Raw genomic sequence first — 23697 nt, 5'->3', positions numbered from 1 at the left:
GTTTGCATTCGATAAGTAATGCTATATGTAAAGCACTTTGTTCTACCACAGTGTATCCCTTCATTTTCAATATCAGGATAAGCTAGTATAAAGCTATTTTGCAGTTTTTCTGTGTAGGAGGCAGGCTAATTTACAAGAAGCGCCCTCTAGTGATCTTTGTGTGTAAGTAGCAGATTACCATTCTAAAGAGGGGGTCTATGAGACCCCAGAAGAGGCTCTAAGAGTAGGTGAAATAGGCACGGCTGTCCTAGTTTAAAGGAGCAGGATGTAAGTCTGCTGGAAATCTGCCACCTCTGGCCACTGTGGCGACATTCATCCCTGGAACTGTAGACGTTCCATCCTGGAACTGTAGACGTTCCATCCCCACACCGTATCGGCCAGGATAGCTGTTGAATACAGACGCAGTATCAAACGTGTCATTTTACACTGTGATCTCACACGCCTTAACACGCAAGATCACACGCCATATCGAGAAGGGCAGCGCTCGAATACAGTTGCAGTAATAACACTTTTATCTATATATTTTTATTCATTGTCTTATTATATTGTTAGATGTTTTCAAATCTATTTATTTTCTCTATATATGTATCTATTCTTGTCTTTTTTGTTTGTCTTACTATCCTCCTTTTTCTAATATTTTTTAATGCTGTATGTAAAGCACTTTGAATTTGCCCCTGTTGTATGAAATGTGCAACACAAATACACTTGCCTTGCCTTGCCTGGGAAACATCACACAGAAAAGAAAACGGTTTATTAGATTTATTTTAATGAAAAGGAATTACAAGATCATTATGTTCACAATAGACATAAATCATCACCCATCTCAATTTGCCTTTTATCTGTACGCAGCACAAATAGAGAAACATTTCATAATGAGTGTTAGATGCATGGTACACAGTATACACCTGTGTATATAGCCCCCAGACTGTGGCTCATCATACCTGATTAAGACGTTCTTGACCAGATGGGACACCAATTCAGTCTGATTTCAGATGCAGATTGCCTTATATTAAGAGGTCCTTCATGATGAAGGAAACCCCCAGCATAAAAAAAGTCCCTTGAACAAAAGAGGAAGGCTGGTCTGAGCTGAACATGGCTGTAGTGAATGGCTGAGGACACAGTGCCATCTAGAGGAGATGTTTGGCTGTCCTGTGGCTTTGTGATCCCATAGTAGTCCCATCAACTGTACATCCCAGTTACTGCAAGGCTGCATTGTGACCAACAAAGGGCAATAGATATCATTATTACATCATAAGATACATTTGAATATATAAAAAAACGGAAAACGGACTGTTAACTGTTTATATTTCCACCACTATCTCAGGATACTTTCAATAATATCTTGGTGTCAAATAAAATCAGGTAACATCATAATATAACATATTTATATATATATATACCTTTCCCCATAACAAATCCCTCGGCTATTTATGACTAATTCTAGAGAAATGGCTCATTCCAGAGACCTTAGCTCAACATATGGTATACAGGAAGACATACACATATTTTAAATATACTACGAGGTTAAAGTAAAGATTCCCAGCTTTTCTGATTGTTTTCACCATTTCACCAACTAGCTACAACCTTTTTGACACATAGCACACTGTAGCTTCATTGGCAGGTTGTGGGTGTTAATCGCAACCCAGTAAACAAAGAGTCCAAAAGACGGCCTATTTATTCTGTAGTCCATAAGACGTCCTAAAGACGTCATCTGGACGTCCTAGAAAGACGTCACCTGGACGTCCTAGAAAGACGTCATCTGGACGTCCTAGAAATACGTCATCTGGACGTCATAGAAAGACGTCATCTGAACCCACATTCCGGCTTGAGGACGTCCTCTTTTGGACTCTTTGTTTACTGGGAAGATCCGTCACTGTGGTTACGGTGTTTACTTCTTGCCACGGTGATGGGCGCCGACCACCATGTAGCTATCTGGCGAGATGTCCTTCGCGCTGGGGGGCTTGGCCCTGGCACGGCAGGTCCTGACCTCCGGCCGGGCGACCGGGGGGGCTCTGCAGGGGTCGTGCTTCTGCAGGTAACCTGCGAAGGTCTCCCAACCGCCCCCGACGCGCACCATCACGTGTCTCTCGTTCAGCATCTACAGGACAGGACAGACAGGGAGGAGGACATAGTCAAACAGCAGGTCCATTCAACCTTAGTAGCGCCATTCACACTCACTCAAGTACAGTTCAACCATGTCAGAACTTACAGTAAGTGCGTAAAATGGAGTGAGTCCATTTTCAAATGTGTCTGAATTCAAGGAGGCACACTGCAAAAAGTAAATCTAAGTAAAAGATATATATTTTTTAAATATCTTAAATCAAAGCAATATATGCTTGTTTTCTGTCTGACTACACTAGTTTTAAGATATATTCTACTTGTTTTAGGAAAATATTGGCAAGTGAAATCTTTCTGTTCTGCTGGCAGATAATTATTAAAAAGTACTATTTCCCCCCATTTTAGAGCTTTTTTCTTGTTTTTGAGAGCTGACTTTGCAGTGCAGGGTTGATTTTGTGATGACCTCCCCTGACTCCTATCTGCTCTCTGTATGACCCCCCTGAGCTGAGGTAAGGCTCTCTGTATGACCCCCCTGAGCTGAGGTAAGGCTCTCTGTATGACCCCCCTGAGCTGAGGTAAGGCACCCCCCCCTCTAATTAAATATTTACCAGCTCCTTCTGCCTGGGTGGGGGGGGCTTGTGAACCCATGAATGGCAAATGATCTCTGAGCCAGAGAAAGAGACAGCTTTGTCAAAATCTCATTAATCCAAATGAAACACTGCCTCGCGGTGCCAGCTGAGCACAGTAGGGGGGGCGGGGTGGGACTAATTTCCCCTCCCACCCCCCCAAACGCACACACACACACACACACACACACACACACACACACACACACACACACACACACACAACCAAACTGTATACAATAAATACTACTATTGGTATACAGTGTCAAATTCAAAAGTCTAGGAAGTCAAACATACAGATAGACAAAAACAACAATTCCTCTGATGTCGTCGTCCCCCCCCGCCCCCCCACCTCCAGCTGGGCACCTTCCCTTACACCGACGCTGCCATGGCAACAGCTCTCAAATAATAAAGCCGGATGAAAAAATACTAATAAATGAAAACGAGGAAAAAGACACCAGCTCCTTTTTTTTTAAATTCATTTCTTTTACCAACTGTCAGTTCCCCACAGACACGGGGTTTCCCTGGAGGCCCGGCAGGGGCCATCAGTCCTCCTGTCACCCCCGGCCAACCCCCTCCCTGCCTTATCGCCCATAACCCCTTCATTATGGAGCCATTAAGGATGTGATAATACAAGCAGGTTTACACCTCAGCTCTCCACCTCCTGCCCCCCCCTCCCCTCCCACCCCCGCCCCCCCATGCATACTAATGAGAGGATGGACAGAGGAGGAGTTTAAGTGAATAGACAGACCCAGCAAAACACATAATACCACTTGCAGTATTATACACACACACACACACACACACACATACAGTATATACACGCACACGCACACACACACACACGCACACACACCACACACCACACACACACACACACACACACACACACACACACACACACACACACACACATATATACACACACACACACACACACACACACACACACACACACACCACCGTGCCAGGTAATACCAATTATAAAACCAAGGAGCCTCTCAGACATGATGTGTCTCAGCTGTCCAGCTCCAGATTAAAATGTTAGAGCTGACAGGGGGGTCAGGCTTGACACCCCAAACAAACACGATGGTAAAGGGGAGGAGGGGAGAGGAGGGGGGAAGGAGGGATGAGGGAGGGGGGGAGTAGAGGAAAACACCTATTTAGGCATTTTCCACTCAACAGTCTTATAGCTGACTCTACAAAATGTGGGACAAAAAATGCAGGTATTATACCAACATGCATGTTTTCTCTCTCTTTCATTTAAAGTCTCACTGTTAATCTAAACACATGACACACTCCAAGTGTGTTTCCAAGCTCTCTATGAGAAGAAAATCTTCTTAAAATTTAGCATATATTTAATTGAGTTACTTAACGGTGAACATTTCACTAAAACAGTCAGAACATATGTTACTGTAAAATAATATATGACAGACTGCATATCCCACTATCCCATCCAACACTAAATATGCACAGTAATACAAGTGGCACTACGGGCAATGTTACACACACACAAACCCCTACGCCAGACATCCATGTCTATCTCTCTAATCAGATTCCTCTTTGCAGCCCCTGCCCCCACACATCTTCACATATGTGCCTTGTCTCTGGTCCCCTGTGTCCCCCCTGCCTGCCAGCTCTATTGATTCTCCCGCCTGCTGCCCCGTTGAAAGATTAATGAGAATGATAATAGAATAAGTGTCATTCACCTGTCATCCTCTAGAGGGCGCTGTATGCTTTAACCATACCCTACTAATGAGCTATTCTTAAAGCGATTGCGTTGATGGGAGATAAGATGGCAAAGATACTGAATTCTACAACAAGAGATCATTCCCAATGTCTATCAATCTGTAGAAAGGTTGTTACTTACTGCCTCAAAGCACAGGATGAGTGCCAGTGTACAGGGGTAGTGTTATGTAGAGTAGTGTAAAGTCCTTGGTCATGCAATCTTGATCAACACAGACCTCCAGACCATGTAGGGTTGCTGACATTACAACTCAATCCAGATGGATTATGGGTTTATGGGTTTTTAAAAGGCAGAATTCAATGTAATCTGATACTGTCCCCCACCTATTATTTTTACTGACTGACACTTTGCCTTCAATTATCCTCCTTTAGGTAATGCCCCACAACTGCAATGAATATACTTAATGGATATGTCTCCTTCCTTTCATGATAGGACATCAGACCGCTGCTATGATATAAAGCCAACCAAACAAAGGTCCTTATAAATATAGGGATATTATGCTCTGATGGGAAATACAAGAAACGGATAGAGAGCTATTGTGAGAGCTTTTAATGTCCTCCCTCCCTACCCTAGGCAGATGATAGCATCTCTGGTAAAGCTTAGCAGCTAATTGGGTGCGGGGGGAAGAAAAAGAAAAGCCTTCCTTTCTTCAATAGAGGAGAGAGAGAGAGAGAATGCTGAAGCCCTCCAGGGTTAGGCATGATTGAAAAATGTCCAACGGGAGGATGGAGGGAGGGAGGGAGGGAGGGAGGGAGGGAGGGGAGGGGGGTGTCATGGTGGGCTATGCTTTAACGAGCTGTCTGATTAAATCACACCACTAATGACTTGGTCTCTGACTGTAATCAATAGATTCTGCTCTCTCTAAAAAGCCATGCACCCACACCCACAGCACACACAACCTCTCAGGACACACACACAGACACACACACACACACACACACACACACACACACACACACACACACACACACACACCGGGTTGTCAGGGCCTGGCTAATGGACAGGTCCAATATGTCTCACTCCACACATACAGGTAACGCGTCTTTAAATGGGAATGGAGTGGATGCTGGGTTCAGGTTATAGTGCTTCATTCACACAGCAAAGCATTTCATTTCTCTTCAGTGGATGGGAAGAAAAGGGATGTGTATCTGCAGTGTCATGCAGTACAATTACAGTTGAGGGTGGCGATGTTGCATTTAGACAGCTCTTACATGTATAATCTGTTAGCTCTTATAATAGTAGTTAAATACTGTATATCTTTGAAAATGTATAGCTTAAAGGTCTTACTATTATTGCATTATTGCATTACAGTTTTGATACGAAAGGACTAAAGTCATCTATCAATGTCTGGTAAGGGATATATCTGAATATCTAAGCAATGTAGTGTAAAACATGTACAACACACTGCATTTCAATCCGATTCTGACTATTACGGAAGAACGCACAAGCGCACACCTCTTAACCCTGTGCTGAAATTAAAAAGGTGAGAGACACTGTTTGATAGCGCAGAACGGGGAGATACAAGCTTCTCACATCCAACTACACCCAGCCACACGACCTTGGTTGCTGAGAGACAGAAAGAAAGAAGGAAAGAATGGGAGGAGAGAAACAATGGTGTATGAAACCTTCAGGGTTTCACGTTAAATGTGATTAGACTCACATTTAACTCCATTTTCTCAGTACAGCTCAATATCCAACTTGCCATGAACAGAAATGTTTCTCTGTTTCAAATATAATAATAATAATAATTCATTGTTTTTATATTGCGCTTTTCCGGGGCTCAAAGACAGGGCTGACAATATGGGAAAAACAGAAAACACAGAAACAACAAGCAACAGATAACATGAGCACATAGAACACAGAGTTAACGAACAGGCACAGGGAACAATTACCACAGCAATGTCCAGGGGGGAGGGGGGTGGCAGGGTTAGGGGAGATGGTTAGGGGTAGGGGAGGTTGTATGGAAATATACAGAGGTGTACTGAGAAAAGGGTGTTTGTGAGTCTAACGCAGGGAGAAGAGAATAGATAAGCATCTGTAACAAGCCTGGGTCATTGATATAGACAGTTAAATCACATTGATCACTGTTACTGTTGAGTAAAGAAGGGAGTTCAATAAGACTAATTGAGCATTAAATAGTCTTCTGCTGGTGACCAATTAGTACAGAAGGACGGTGAAATTACAGTTGTGGTGTGTGTGTGTGTGTGTGTGTAAATTATTACATTATTATTATTTATTTATGTATTTTACATATGGACAATATATATTGTATTCTACATGGGCACACCTCACTGTAGAATGTAAATTACACAAGTCTCCTAAGATAAACCCGTAATTAATAATACAGATTTAGCTTTAACATACATAATATAACACACACATAACACACACATAACACATAAACACACACAACATACAGGACATACGTAGGTAGGCTACATATTGTACTGTACAAACTGTGCACACATGCATCCACATACAAACAGCCACACCAACGATAAACAGAACATATTTCTAAGAGAAAACATGACACAAACCCTATTTAAACCCCCCCAAAAAAAATGTAACGGAAAGAACTCATACTACTGGTTGCTAAGCAACCCTGGCTCCCATGGGGCTTTGCCTGGAACTAGTCTTCCTCCACAGATCTCCTCTCTTACTGCATCCTAGCTCCACACAGCAACACCATCCCTATTAGCTCGGTATGTGTTAATCAACACCAAGAGATAAGGATTCGTTTAATTGTTATAAAAACAATGTAGCCTACTGTAATTACTGTTTTAACCCTAACCCTTACCCTAAACCTAACCCCTAACCCTGTAATTATGTTGTCACAGCTAAAATTAATATACAGAATTTTTGCACGCAACATCCTGTGGTTGATTGATGGGGAGGACAACAGATAGTTGTTGCCTATGTTAGCTTGTGACATTGAACACGGGCGAAAATCTGAAGGAAAAAACGTAATTCTGGGCAGAAGTGTGCTCTGCCTCTTACATACACAAAATGTAATGATGATGAAGACATTAGGTATTTGATTGGTTTGATGTGTGGCGATGCTCTACTCATTTCAAAAAGTACAGTCACTACCTTCAAAGGATTTCTCAACAAAGTTCTAGCCAAATAAGACTGTTTTGGACTGCGAAATTGGTTTCTATTATGAAATGAAAAATATGAGTGGGACTGCATAATACATTTACATTTTTGGCATTTAGCATTTAGCAGACGGCTTATTCCAAAGCGACTTACAATCGATACAATTGACTAAGCAAGTGAATCATCAATCCACCAGTCGTAGCAGGAAGAGTAATCTAGCTCAGGCCAGGGGCCACTCGCGTACATACCCGTATGTAGAGGACCATCTCTCCCACACGGTAGTGTGTACATACCCGTATGTAGAGGACCTTCTCCACAACACGGTAGTGTGTACATACCCGTATGTAGAGGACCATCTCTCCCACACGGTAGTGTGTACATACCCGTATGTAGAGGACCGTCTCCCCCACATGGTAGTGTGTACATACCCGTATGTAGAGGACCATCTCTCCCACACGGTAGTGTGTACATACCTGTATGTAGAGGACCGTCTCCCCCACACGGTAGTGTGTACATACCCGTATGTAGAGGACCTTCTCTCCCACACGGTAGTGTGTACATACCTGTTATGTTCAATAACGGAGTCGAACTCAGAGCTTGTAGTCGGAGCTTGCAACTCCATTTAATCAAACACACGTGTAACACAAAACGTAATACGGCACATGTCGTAAAGCCCAAACTGTCGTAAACACAGACGTAACATTTCCCCCCCCCTCACACAACCTAGGTGTGATACTCAGTCATGTAATCACGCAGGTGCTCCCAGGGTTGAGATGGCCAGTCCAACGGCTGCATGGGCGGGGGTGGAGCTGGAGCCCTGGTCTTACCACTAAGGAGACAGGCAGTGCAATCCTTGACCAGGGTTTCGAGTTCCCTGTCGATGCCTGGCCACCACACAACCTCACGACAGCGCTGTTTGAGCCTGACTATGCCCAGGTGACCCTCGTGCGCCATAGCAAGGATACGCGCCCGAAGGACACCTGGGACCACAGTGCAGAACCCGCGAGCGACACAGGTGTCATTCCAAACCGACAACTCCTCCCTGATCCTGGAGTAAGTGAGTAGCTCGTCAGGTACTCTTACCGGCCACCCCTGCGTGATGTAGGTTGAGAGTGTAGAGAGGGTGGGGTCATCGGCTGAGGCATCCCGGAGCTCCTTCAGCGACACCGTCTCCTGAAGGGGTGTGTGGAGGAGCTGGACGAGGTCATGCTCAGCCTGGTCCAGTCCGGGGGTCAAGGTTGGGGCTGTGGGTGGGCTGGGGATTGCGCGTGATAGCAAGTCGGCTACCACGTTGTCTCGTCCTGGCGTGAACTGTAGCCGATAGTTGTACTGTTGCAGGCGGTCGGCCCAGCGGTGGAGGCGGAGTGGCTTGTGACCGGTGCCAGACGTGGCCAGGAGGGTGATGAGGGCCTGGTGGTCTGTCCTCAGTGTGAATAGCCGTCCATAGAGGTACATGTGCCAGCGCTCACATGCCCAGAGGCATGCTAGGGCCTCCCGCTCCCCCACCGAGTACTTCTGTTCCGTGGGGCTGAGAGCACGGGAGGCGAAGGCGATCGGTCTCTCCACCCCCCCTTGCAGCTGGGACATCACCGCACCAATGGCTGTGGCAGAGGCGTCGCACGTGACAAGAGTGGGGCTGGCCAGGTCGAAATGCGCCAGGACCGGTGGTGAGGTGAGTTGGGCCTTCAGGAGGCGTACGGCGTCTGAGCAGGCAGACGTCCAGAGCCAGGGCTCGTCATGCTTCAACAGCTTCCGCAGCGGTGTGGTTGTGGCCGAGTACTGTGGCAGGAAACGGAGGTAGTACGCCGTCATGCCTAGAAAGGAGGCCACCTGAGCGGCTGTGGTGGGCTCCGGGACATGATGGATGGCCTCGGTGTTCGAGTGCAGCGGGTACGTGCCATCAGCTGAGAGGCGGAACCCCACAAAGTCAATGGCTGGGGCGGCGAATACACACTTCTCACCATTGAGTGTGAGGTGATGCTTGGCCAATGCACTGAACACACTGTGGAGACGCTCGTTGTGGCTCTCGACGGTGGCCCCGTGAACCACGATGTCATCAAGATAGATGGCCACACCTGGGATCCCAGCGAAGATGGAGGCCATGATCTTTTGGAAGCAGCTGGGGGCGGAGCTTAAACCGAAAGCCATGCGTTTGTAGCGGAAAACCCCTCTGTGAGTGATGAACGCTGTGAGGTTGCGGCTCTCGGGGTGTAGTGGCACTTGGAGGTAACCCTGACGGAGGTCCAGTTTAGAGAACACGCTGGACCCGTAGAACTGGGCGGTGAGCTCCTCTATCGTTGGCAAGGGGTATTTGTCAGGGATGATGGCCTTGTTTACCGCTCTCAGATCCACGCAGATGCGCAGCCCCCCAGACTTCTTCTTCGCCACCACCAGGTTGGAGATCCAAGGCGATGCATTCACCTGCTCAATTATGTCGCTATCGAGCATGCTCTGTAGTTGAGAGGAGATGTCATCGCGGAGAGCCAGGGGGGAGCGGCGGAGGGGCTGTATAACAGGCATCACTGTAGGATCTAACAGAGGCTGGTGGGCAAAAGTGTCGAGGCAGCCTACACCGCTGAACAGCGCAGGCCACTGTTGCTGCCAGGGGATGGAAACGGTGTGAATCTCTGAGCCAGCTGTGTCTAGCAGGGTGAAACCGAGGGCGTTGAACAGGTCGAGGCCTAACAGGTTGGTCCCGTGGCGTGCAACGTTGAACCTGAAAGCCGGCAGTGTCCTCTCCCCGTACTTCACAGGCAGCTGAAAAGAGCCCACAATGTCAATCTTAGAGTTGGCATAGCCACGCAGGGTGGTGGAGGGCAACCCCAGGGGCACATGGGAGAAGAACTGTGTATAGGTCGTCAAGTTCACAAGGGACACTGTGGCTCCAGTGTCTAGGAGGAGCGGCAGAGTGACATCACCAACCATCAACGAGCATGTTTTGAATGGCGCTCGTCCTGAGCTGACATTATGGATGACTGTGGTAGGTGACTGGGAAGCTCTAGCTGGGGCAGACCTGCAGACCTTGTGAAAGTGGTTTAGTCTCCCGCAGTTGGAGCAGGTTTTACCACGGGCTGGGCATGTCTGAGCTCTTGAATTGTGTGCAGAAGAGCCGCAATTCCCACACGGCTGGTGTGGCTGGTCGCGTGACCGAGAGGCCAGTAAAATGCTCTCCCCGCCGCTGGTTGCACTCACGTGGAGGAGGGGCACCTGTAGGCTGTGCGCGCCCTCTGCCGGTGAGCTGGGAGAGGCTGAAAAACTAACTGCACATTCTAAAGCTGTTTCAACCTGGACCGCCATGTTCAGAGCTGCTGATAATGTAAGTTCATCATTTTCCAGTAACAGTTTTTCCCTAATCTTGTCACAGTTCGTGTGTAAGATGAGTTGGTCTCTTATCATTTCGTTCTGTAATGTCCCGAACTTGCATACGCTCGCCAAACCCCGCAGATCAGCCACATACTGTGTCACTGTCTCACCTGTTCGTTGGTGTCTTCGTCCGAATATGACGCGGCGGAGAAGAGCGCTTTGTGGAGGGGCGAAGTGTTGCTTCAATAGTTCCACAGCGTCTGTGTATCTCGCCGCAGGGCCAAGAGTTTCAAACACGCGCTGACCCTCCGCTCCCAGGCAGTGCCGCAACAACGCATATTTCCTCTTGTCTGATACATCCTCCAAACCGGCAGCTAGGATGTATGTTTCGAAAGAGGAAATCCAGCGGCCCCACGGAATCGGTGGTTCTGCCGGGACTGCTAGGAAAGGAGGGGGTGTTGGTAGAGAACAATCAGCCATCGCTCGTCGCCAATGTTATGTTCAATAACGGAGTCGAACTCAGAGCTTGTAGTCGGAGCTTGCAACTCCATTTAATCAAACACACGTGTAACACAAAACGTAATACGGCACATGTCGTAAAGCCCAAACTGTCGTAAACACAGACGTAACAATACCCGTATGTAGAGGACCGTCTCCTCCACACGGTAGTGTGTACATACCCGTATGTAGAGGACCATCTCCCCCACACGGTAGTGTGTACATACCCGTATGTAGAGGACCTTCTCCCCCCAACACGGTAGTGTGTACATACCCGTATGTAGAGGACCTTCTCCCCCCAACACGGTAGTGTGTACATACCCGTATGTAGAGGACCTTCTCCCCCCCACACGGTAGTGTGTACATACCCGTATGTAGAGGACCTTCTCGCCCACACGGTAGTGTGTACATACCCGTATGTAGAGGACCATCTCCCCCACACGGCAGTGTGTACATACCCGTATGTAGAGGACCGTCTCCCCCACACGGTAGTGTGTACATACCCGTATGTAGAGGACCGTCTCCCCCCCACACGGTAGTGTGTACATACCCGTATGTAGAGGACCTTCTCCCCCACACGGTAGTGTGTACATACCCGTATGTAGAGGACCTTCTCCCCCACGCGGTAGCGCCCTTTCGGCTGCTTCTCCACTGGGAACCTGGTGGGGCAGCTGCAGGGTTGCCCCTCGAGGATGTTCCTCACCTGGAACCACAAAAAAACTCCTCTCAAATAACACAGCTAAAGAAACAACAGCCTACTCTTAAATGTACTGCACACTATAAGAACTACTGATAACATTTGAGATACTACTATCAATGGATTCACATTGATTCATTCAGGCTACTGTATTTGATATCGATATACAATATTACTGTAACATTGAAGAGAATCATCTCTCTGTGTGTTTGTGTGGCGGTACTCACGATATCATCCAACAAGTTGCCTGTGCCCACACTCTTCCTACCAGAGGACTTGCTGGGGCTATGGGCCAAGGGCGAAGGGGAGGGTGAGGGTGAGGGTGCGGGTGAGGGTGAGGGCGAGGGTGAGGGCAAGGGTGGGAGTGGAGGGGTGGCCAGTGGTGTGGTGCAAGGGGGAGGTGGTGTAGTCGAGACATCTGGGGTTGTGGTAGTGGTTGAGGTCGAGGTTGAGAGGGAGGTTTGGGTCGACATGTCTATGGTGATGGGCGAGTTTGGCCGGGAGGTTTGAGTGGAGGCTGTTGCGGTAGTGGGTGGGGGTGGGGGTGAGGGTGAGGGTGAGGGTGAGGGTGTGGGTGAGGGTGAGGGTGGGATGGAGGTTGGTGAAGTGGATGGTTCGGAGAGGCAGGGTGGGGTGGTAGGTGGGGTTAGGGGGCAAGGTTGGGCAGGAGGAGCAGGGGGCAGGGGTGAGGTTAAGGGGAGAGGCAGAGGGGAGGGGAGGAAGGGGAAATCCAGAGGTGATGAGGGTGACAGAGACCCTCCAGCCTCCAACTTCTCAATCTCTCTCTCCAGCTTCACCAGCCCTGGGGGCTCCACACCATATCTGAGAGAGAGAGAGAGAGAGAGAGAGAGAGAGAGAGAGAGAGAGAGAGAGAGAGAGAGATAGAGAGAGAGAGAGAGAGAGAGATGGAGAGAGAGAGAGAGACAGAGAGAGAGACAGAGAGACAGAGAGACAGAGAGAGACAGAGACAGAGACAGAGAGAGAGAGAGAGAGAGACAGAGACAGAGACAGAGACAGAGACAGAGACAGAGACAGAGACAGAGACAGAGACAGAGAGACAGAGACAGAGAGAGAGAGACAGACCAGAAATGTCAATAGGTTGATAAGGAAAACCTAAATACTTCTAGAAGCTCTAATACAGAGCTAATACATGCTAATACATACAGTACCAGTCAAAAGTTTGGACACACTTTCCCATTCAATTGAATGGGGGATGTGTCCATACTTTTGACTGGTACTATATAAGTATGTTATAAATGAAAGGATGTTCTAATGTAAAGCACAGCAGTGTCATCCTTATATGTCTGAGAGCTTACGTGGGGCCCCATCAACTCACCTGGCGGCAATCCTCCCCAGCTCCATAAGACAGAGACACACCTCCCGCGGCTGTTTGTGGAGAACTGTTTGTGCGCGGCGCCGGTGCACGCACACACACACACACACACACACACACACACACACACACACACACACACACACACACACACACACACACAGTTAAACAACATGTTCTAAACCCCTCAACAAAGTTGAGAGTATGCAGGACATAGAGAAACAACCCTCATCTGGGACTGTCCCAAACTATTTAAATATCAGGAGGCACAGAGGCAAAGCTGATTATAGATCGAGCCACCGTGTTTGAATTTCTAATTCTCAACAGCCGCAAACACCAGACACACGCTATGCCAATAACAAAGAGTTTCATTCGTCTACGGAACAAGATGGTAGCAGAGATAGAACAGAACATGTTTGTGGGAAAAATGTAAATGAAAGGCATTTTAAATACGGGCAGATCATGTCAGAAGGGCCTAGGCCTTTCTTTACATTTCCTTAGCGCCGACGCTAGCTTTGAAGACTGAGCTGAACCCCCTCCAGGCACCAGACACATGTCTTAAGTAAACATGGGCATGCAGGCTGGAAGCAGCCATGCTCAATGCCTATAATCAACACACACATCTTCAAATATTAGCTTTACAGAAAACGAATGAAAAAAAAAACAGATTTCAGTGGTCACACTGGGAGAGATAGAGATAACTTGTTTCCTCACTTTTATTTGTGTCTGATGTTTGCAGCAAAAAATTATCCTTGGCTTTAAGAATGTTACACCGGTTGCATTATACCAGTTGCTGTTGTGTGTTAAATAAACATGAAGACAGATGGCAGACAGGGGTGAAAGGAAGTACAAGAGAGAAATGGGTAAGATAGTGAGGTAACCTTTGGTCCTTGACATTGCCAATGCTGTTCCTTCTCATCTCCCTGTTCTCTAAAGCCACCATTACGTCAGGGATGCAGAAGGAGAGAGAAGAGAGGGAAAAGTAGAATAGCTGTCATAACATTCACACTTAGCCTACATACAGTTTCTCTTGAATGCGAAGTCACATACCATACAGTTAGTTAGTTAGTTACATGCAGTTAGTCATTCAAAGAGATGTGTGCAATTAACCAGAGAACCAGTTTAGTCAGGCATACAGGCAACATTAGTGCAAATAGAGGTGAAACCCTTTAACAATGGCACGCATGCCCATGCATAGACATGCCCTCATAATATTTGTGCACTGCGCTCCACATTTAATATCACAAAACCCAACAAAACATGGTCACTGTGGTAACTGCTAGGTCTCTCCTGTTCCTCAGGCACTGAAGGCATTAAGTGAGGGAGTGATCCACAGTCAGAGAAGAATAGATATTTTCGGTCTATTCCCACTAGCCAGAGAATCAGCTGGTAAGCTGTGAGCTGTTAGCTGATCTGCTTTCTGTCTCCCCTGTTCCACTTCTCCTTGTCGGCAGATCGGTGGTTCGAACCCCGGGCTGGCCACATGTCGAGGTGTCCTTGGGCAAGACACTGAAGCCCAAATTGCTCCCGATGAGCGGGCCGGTGCCTTGCATGGTAGCTTGCCGCCATGGGTGTGTGAATGGGCGAATGTGAGGCCATTGTAAAGCGCTTTCGAATAAGGCACTATCTATATAAGTCTGTCCATTTACCATTTAGGATTGAGGAGAAGAGAATGGGACAGAGGGAAGTTCCTCTACAAAGGATGTATGGTCTGTAGACACCTGCAGAGGTCCTATCTCAAACAGATGCTGTAGGTACTGTAGGTATCTGTACTGTAGGTATCTTTAGAATGACAGATCGAGAAACTAGCACAAGGTTAAAGACACAGGTACACAGATGGGCGCTCAGCTCACCCAAGCCCTCCGACTCAAACAGGTAGGTCTCGTCCACTCCAATCTTACGACACCAGTACAGGAAGTTGGCAGTGTTGTCTCGGGCGACGAAAGACCCGGAAGACGTAGATGAAGATGTGTCAGCCCGCCAGCGGATCACCCTGCGTATGAAGGGCTGGACAGAACATTTACATTTACATTTTTGGCATTTAGCAGACGCCTTATTCCAAAACGACATACAATCAATACATTTGAATACTAAGCAAGTTAATCATCAATCCACCAGTCGTAGCAGGAAGAGTAATCCAGCTCAGGCCCGGGGCCATTGATAGAAGGAAAAACCTTCTCCTATCACCTTCTTCTAAAACCTAGTTTTTATTATTATTATTATTATTATTATTTATTTATTTTTATTTATTTATTTTACACTGGGAGAGACATAGACACAGAGACATAATACCTAAATCAATGTCCATATAACATATTATATCATATCATTTGTGGACCCCAGAAAGAGTGACTGTGGCTTGGGGATGACATGAACAGTTCAGACCAATCGGACAAAGCCACTTCGAACTGTATCAAAGAGGTCAACCGATGTTTACATACAGGGTAGGAGTCACCCACTCCATGGCCTCATCAATTTGCTAATCCTGATTTAATTACATTTTTATTTGGGGTCAAATGAGCCAGCTATTCACTTCCCTTCTAATATAGCACGTCAAGATGTGAACCAGTAGTACAAATAACTCAGGTAAATCAATTCAGAATTAGAAAACAGTTGCAGTTCAGTTGCTATGCAATGCAATTCAAGACAGACAATTGAGCTATGATTTCTGCAGTTCCCTGTCTCTGTCAGGAGAATTCTGCCCTTTATTGAGTGCTTCTGATTGATGGCTGGGTTTCATCACGGCTTAAAAATACACCAGACGTACAGAGATCGGCTAATTAGTGAGCTTGCTTCAGCATGTCCAACTATTGTTATTGCTCATAGGTATTGTTATTTCACATACTTCTTATTATTATGATTATTATTTCAATTATTCTTGGTATGCGACTCCTCCTACACCTTTTAAGCTATTCTCACCAAAGGGTGGCATTAGTATGCGACTCCTTTTATAGCTTTGAAGCTATTCTCACCAATCAGACAAATATGCGAGGAGTTGCTTTACTTATTAGAGTATTCAACACCTATTTTGTAACATGGTGGAATGTTGATTTACCGCCAACATTCTGAGAGCCCCGTTATTACTGCGACTGCTATGGAACTTTCACAACTCAGAAAACAACAAGACATCTGCGGAACACATTCTTACAATGATTACACACAATTAAATGCACTCTCTTGGCTACTAATTCTACCCCACTAAAACCACTTAACCAAGCAACTCTTCTACCACTCTCAACCAACTCTCTAGTCTCTACCCACTCCACTGAAGTACCCCTGGCTCATCCCATCTATCTATCTATCTATCTATCTATCTCTCTCTCTATCTATCTATCTATCTATCTATCTGTCTATCTGTCTATCTATCTATCTATCTATCTATCTATCTACCTGTCTATCTGTCTATCTGTCTATCTGTCTATCTATCTATCTATCTATCTATCTATCTATCTATCTATCTATCTATCTATCTATCTGGCTATCTGTCTATCTGTCTATCTATCTATCTATCTATCTATCTATCTATCTATCTATCTATCTATCTATCTATCTATCTATCTATCTATCTATCTATCTGTCTATCTGTCTGTCTGTCTGTCTGTCTGTCTGTCTGTCTGTCTGTCTGTCTGTCTGTCTGTCTATCTGTCTATCTGTCTATCTATCTATCTATCTATCTATCTATCTATCTATCTGTCTATCTGTCTATCTGTCTGTCTGTCTGTCTGTCTGTCTATCTGTCTATCTGTCTATCTGTCTATCTATCTGTCTGTCTGTCTGACTGTCTGTCTGTCTATCTGTCTATCTGTCTATCTGTCTATCTATCTATCTATCTATCTATCTATCTATCTATCTATCTATCTATCTATCTATCTGTCTATCTGTCTGTCTGTCTGTCTGTCTGTCTGTCTGTCTGTCTGTCTATCTGTCTATCTGTCTATCTATCTATCTATCTATCTATCTATCTATCTATCTATCTATCTATCTGTCTATCTGTCTATCTGTCTGTCTGTCTGTCTATCTGTCTATCTGTCTATCTGTCTATCTATCTATCTATCTATCTGTCTATCTGTCTGTCTGTCTGTCTGTCTGTCTGTATGTATGTATGTCTGTCTGTCTGTCTATCTGTCTATCTGTCTATCTGTCTATCTATCTATCTATCTATCTATCTATCTATCTATCTATCTATCTATCTATCTGTCTGTCTGTCTGTCTGTCTGTCTGTCTGTCTGTATGTCTGTCTGTCTGTCTGTCTATCTGTCTATCTATCTATCTGTCTATCTATCTATCTATCTATCTATCTATCTATCTATCTATCTATCTATCTATCTATCTATCTATCTATCTATCTGTCTGTCTGTCTGTCTGTCTGTCTGTCTGTCTGTCTGTCTGTCTGTCTGTCTGTCTGTCTCTGTCTGTCTGTCTGTCTATCTGTCTATCTGTCTGTCTGTCTGTCTGTCTGTCTGTCTGTCTGTCTATCTATATATCTAACACTTTGCTAGCCCACAAAGGGGCTTTTTTAACTTATTTATACTAATTACTTAATCTCTCCAGTCAGATTAGAAACACACCTATCTGTGTAGTAAAAGACCAAGCTGATGGGGAAGGGTGGTATCAGTTCTTTGAATACAAGTGAGATGACACATGATTCAGCCCTTTTAAAATGATATGTACATTAGTAAGCTGTATTTCACTGTAACCCGTGGTTTTCGAGCCTAATGGCCCATAGGGCAGGATTTCCAGGATTTCCAGGATCTGATCTGCTGTTTATGTAGCGTGAGGCGGCTTGATGTACAAGTACCCCCCCTGGACATGACGCTGGTATGTCACAGGGTCTGTCACAGGGTGTAGGGGTGTGTGGTAGCACAGTACCTTATTGTTGCTGGCTTGGATCATCTTCTCCTGGAGCTCCTGGGCCAGCTGACACAGCAGAACGCCGTTGTCCAGCCTGTCCATCAAACTGTCAGCCGTGACCTCCGAGTCTGAGGAGAGACAGACAGGCTGAGTCTCCCAGCTACAAGGAGGCTGGCGAAGGGTAGCACTGTAGCTATGTACTGTAACACTACGTGACGTTAGAATTATACGGTTCTATCTTTTTTACATAATCTGATCCATTAGGTGTTTATTAATGCCCGTGTGGTGTTCTTTTTTAAATATTAAATTGTTTTAGTTAGTAATTCATAAAATACAAAGGTTCCATCTCACAAAACATAATGGAATGTAAAAACTTTGACGCTCAATATCTCTGAACTACCCTAAACGGAGATAGAACCTTATAATTCTAAGCTCACGACTATACTGTACTATGTATCTAGGTAGGTACGGCTGTGATTTGGGATGATGAGTATGTTTATTTGACCTTTTTATTATGTATTTATGACATCGTGACACTTTGTACTGTCTTCGTTTTATGATAGATGTTTGTTGTTTCCTGTATTTGATATTGTGTATTTTATTGTGTCTATGTTCACAGTTTTTAGGACGACAGATGGAAATTAGCTTCTTGCTAAATCTGATGCACACATCTTCTTGTTTCCTGTCAGACAATTAATGCATGTGCACACTGTCCTTCTCTAAACCAAATAAACTCAACTATACAGTAGATTACACCTCACACGAATGCTGCATTTACCCATGTAATGTCATTGATGAATTTGTTTTAGCCTATATGATAAGTATACGTCACAGTAGTAACGTATTCAGTGTACAGAACGCTACATTATATAAAGAGATTTTACCTGAGGTTACCACTCACTGATGATACATTAAAGAAAGAAAACAAATTAAATACGGTATTACAAGGAGAATGCTTCGCTGGCACGGTTCAACACTCAACACTCAACACTCGTATGCAAACTCGGGTTGATTACAGACCTAGAAAAACAACTCTCCAAATTGTTTGCATTGCATTTGCATTGTTACTAAAGTAGAGGCCTGTGTCTGTGAGTTAAAAGGAGTGTTTAGTCTCCCAGACTCCAGCAGCAGGCTGTGACATGTTCTGGTCCCTTCATGTCTTCCCTCCACATTACACTGGAATCTCTCCAGTCTTCTCCTGGGTGACCAGACATGCAGGGGTATGTCAAAGATGTAGGTCAACGTGTCAGTCTTCTTGACAGTTCACAGCACATCAATACTGTAGCGAGTCGTGACGTTAGAATTATAAGGTTCTATCTCAATTTTTGTCAAAATTGAGTTTTTTTACATAATCGGATCCATTAGGTGTTTATTAATGCCTGTGTGGTGTTATTTTTAAAATGTTGACATTTTTAAGTTAGTAATTCATAAAATACAAAGGTTCCATCTCACAAAACATAATGGAATGTAAAAACTTTGACGCTCAATATCTCTGAACTACCCTAGACGGAGATAGAACCTGTCAAAGATGTAGGTCAACGTGTCAGTCAGCCTCTTCACAGTTCACAGCACATCAATACTGTAGACAGTTCCCTGGTATCCAACACCATCTCCAATATCACGTCAGTCCCATAAGCTGTAACTCTGAAACAGTATACCTTGTATTGACACGGCAAACAATGTTTGCACAAGACTCTAAATAAACCATCACTCACTGGAAATAAAAACTACTCAGTCTTAGTCTAAGTCTAGAGCAGTGATTCTCAAACCTCTCTTCAGGGACACCCCATCCGCTCCATATTTGATCTATTCCACCACCACCAAGCACACCTGATTCTTCAACTAATCAAGTGCAAATCATAATTGCTTTGTACTTGATTAGTTGAAGAATCAGGTGTGATGGTGGTGGAACAGATCATTATGTGGAGCGGTTAGGGGGGTCCCCGAGGAGAGGTTTGAGAACCACTGGTCTAGAGGCATTGTCTTGGAAGCCCCCGAAACTGGAAACAGGTTACAGAAGGTGCACAGGTTCAAAGGTCATCTGACAGGTCAGGTGATCTTACCCAGAATGCTGTTGATCCAGAAGGCCAGGTCTTCTCTCATGGGCAGCAGACTGGACTCGTGGCGGGAGGGCAGCCACTGGCTGTACTGCTGTGGGCTAGCCAGGCCCGGTCCAGAGTAGTGTTTGGGGCTGAGTGGGCAAATCATCCCTAGGCCGGTCAGCTGTCTGGGGCTGAGGGGGCTGCTGAGGGTCTCCACTGGGCTGCTCATGGCTACGGTGGTCCCTCCTCTCTTACCTGCTGGACAAGGAGAGGTTCAGGAGATTGTTACTGCGGCCTCGTACCTACGACCGAATCACAGCCGTGTAGTGCTGATATTCAGTCTAACAGCACTTCCTCTCGTGTGATTATTGCTTAAATGAAATGTTCTAGATTTTTCTGAATATTCTAAACCGTCACTTTTCCAGACTGGCAACATTCTGTCACGGTTGGGAGGATGGGAATTGGAGAGTTTATTTGGGGATAGTTATTTCTGCGTGTGGTGCAAATCTGCTCTTTGTCGGTGTCTCTGTCTCTGCATATCTGGATGGGTTGCTCTGCCTGTCATTCAGTCTTTGGTACACTTGCTTTGTTTGTAGTTTTCGACATGAAGCTATATACGTATATCTGCACATTTGTTATTGACGAGCATGTCCATCTGCCTTTGAACTAGATCTTAATTTTTTTATAGCCACAGCATCTGATTCACGTTGGCTGTTGTTCTGTTTTTAGGTTGAAATACATCACAAGATGAATCTAACTCAACAAGCCCTGGGGGGGGGGGGTATTTCATCAACGTCGCTAAAGGACAATCCAGGCTTATTTTGATAAGCAAGTCTCGCGAAACTTATAAAAATATGCCTAGATCTTATTTTTAGCAACGTTGATGGAATACCCCCCTGGCCTCAGTACAGTTGACAGTGCACCTAATGTTGTGGAACTCCCTCAGTGACCATAACTATGCCTGGGGCTACGCAGGGGCCGAGGGCCAGAGGCAAAGCCCAGAAAGGAGCTAGGAGAGGGGTCTTGATCATCAGAACATAGTGGGAAGACTGTCCACTACACTCCCAGATGAGAGAGTGGAGAGTTGGGATTGGTTTAAAATGAGAGGCCCGAAAACATGGATGACCACAACTAGTACAAACAAACATCAACACACACACAGTAAACAACAACACATACTGAAAAACAAACAGACACTATGCAACATACAAGCAAAACACATGACAAGACAACAGACACAAGTTCTCATTAGATATCCCGCAGACTACTACTTGTACACAGAAAATACCTCACCGTCACGAACACACAAGCACACAGTTTAAAACCTTCAAACACAAACGTTAGTCCAAAAGCCACTTTGGTGGTTATTGATGGCAGGGTTGGGGATTTAACAGAAAAACATCTAAAGCCCAGAGTGAATCCCCTGCCGTTACCGTACGGCTCATTTCTCTTGTTTTCCAGACGAGGATTCGTCATAAAAGCTGGCCCCATGCAGAGACACGCTCTGGCTTCCCGTAAGCCTCACACTCAGCCTCACACACAGCTAATCTACTAGGCTAACAACAACACATGCACAAGGTCGCAAGGCTAGGACTAAAAGACACACAGGTCAACACAAATACTGAAGGAGTAAAGTAGTAGTGTGTTAGTTGGGGAGGGCTGCACTCTCAATGTCACAGACGTCCCTTTCATTATTGTCAAGATGATTTGTGTTCTTTTTCAAACTATTGAGACGTAGAATTGACGTCTAACAACAACAAGGTCAACACAAATACTTGAAGGAGTAAAGTAGTAGTGTGTTAGTTGGGAGGGCTGCACTCTCAATGTCACAGATGTCTAACCCTTTCAATTGTCAAGATGATTCATGTTCTTTTTCAAACTATTGAGACGTAGAAATTGACTTGTTGACAAGTTACGTACGACACCAGCAGGCTGTCGGTCGTCACTCAACTTTAAAACAATTTGTAGACTGACTGCAACTACTACTATCTACTGGATCATGTGTCAGTAATGTCTTCTTTTACTACGTCGTCTGTCAAGGTACCTCTACGGTTTACAGAACAGGAGCCCCAGGCGGGGGGGGAACACCTGGAACACAGATGTGAGGAATCCAGACAGGTACATGTTAAATGAAAGGCTGTAACCCTCTGCTACTTTAACCCTCCTATCTGCTACTTTAACCCTCCTATCTGCTACTTTAACCCTCTTATCTGCTGCTTTAACCCTCCTATCTGCTCTCTCTGTCAGGTGAGAGCATGGAGAGTGTACAGCACAACGCAAGCAGTCAGTGACCGTAGCCTTAAGTCTACAGGCGCAGAAGTAGGCCAATGTTTGGCGTGTTAAATTTAGGAACCTGTGTGTGTGTGTGTGTGTGTGTGTGTGTGTGTATGTGTGTGTGTGTGTGTGTGTGTGTGTGTAGGATAATAGATGTTAGAAGTGTGTGTGTGTGTGTGTGTAGGATAATAGATCATTAGTAGTGTGTGTGTGTGTGTGTGTGTGTGTGTGTGTGTGTGTGTAGGATAATATATGTTAGAAGTGTGTGTGTACCAGCAAATCCTTGAAAACATTCAAAGAGACAACTGGGGTGTCTCTATGATATGTTCACACTGTTCATTTATCTTGAGGCACCTTCCAAAAGAGTAGCTTTGTAAACGCCCCACGCAGGCGTAGGAAGGAGACACGTGGAGCAGAGGGAGGGAGGCCTGTCTGCCAAGTATGTGGTGGTCTTTCAGGCTGACCGGCGGGGCATGGGAGCCTCTCTCTCTCTTACACAACACACAGATGCCAACATTCACACCTCCGCCAACAGGAAGGTGCTGTGCTGGGAAATGAAGACAAGGGTCACTGGCCTACCATCTAGATACAAAGGCCCTTTATCCCCCGAAAGCCAAATATACACAGATGCACACATCTGCATGTACAGTATATATACTGTATATATATATATATACAGTACATATATATATATAATCTAAAAATACATATATACACAAAGATGCACACATATAGACGTATACATATACAGTACATTTATATACACATATACATTTATTTTGACTAGCATGTCCATCTGCCCTTGAACTAGATGAACTATGTGCATCTGTGTGTGTGTGTGTGTGTGTGTGAACATGTGGATGTGTTTTGGTGCACACACACACACACACACACACACACACACACACACACGCACACACACACACACACACACACACACACACACACACACACACACAAGCCCATACCTGTGTATACCTGTTTACCTGTACCTAACATTAGGTATCCCATCTCATTCATACCTTCGACACAAGATTTGCTTCAACGACTATTTTCAGCCTGTAATTGTGCTGCGTATACATGACAGTAGTCTATATATCTTAATGATAGGGAACATCTTCACAGGGTTGGCATTCAGGGGAAACATTTAGAATTATTTAAAATGCAAACAC

The 23697-nt window shown here is 45.3% G+C and overlaps 1 protein-coding gene across 1 annotated transcript; it reads right to left on the bottom strand.

Moving 5' to 3' along the window:
- Window positions 1–1888: 1888 nt before the first annotated feature.
- On the bottom strand, window positions 1889–20480 carry gas2b (growth arrest-specific 2b; the record flags this gene model as incomplete). The annotated part of the gene is made up of 8 exons (XM_080528083.1): window positions 1889–2098; window positions 11924–12031; window positions 12253–12443; window positions 12681–12847; window positions 13362–13425; window positions 15212–15365; window positions 18228–18337; window positions 20273–20480. 8 exons carry the CDS (start codon window positions 20478–20480, stop codon window positions 1889–1891), a joined length of 1212 nt encoding a protein of 403 aa, XP_080384209.1.
- Between the last annotated feature and the right edge of the window lie 3217 nt (window positions 20481–23697).

Source organism: Nansenia antarctica (genome assembly GCF_963989245.1).
Source record: "Nansenia antarctica genome assembly, chromosome: 4".
Classification (NCBI taxonomy): domain Eukaryota; kingdom Metazoa; phylum Chordata; class Actinopteri; order Argentiniformes; family Microstomatidae; genus Nansenia; species Nansenia antarctica.
This window is presented reverse-complemented; position numbering and strand designations above follow the sequence as displayed.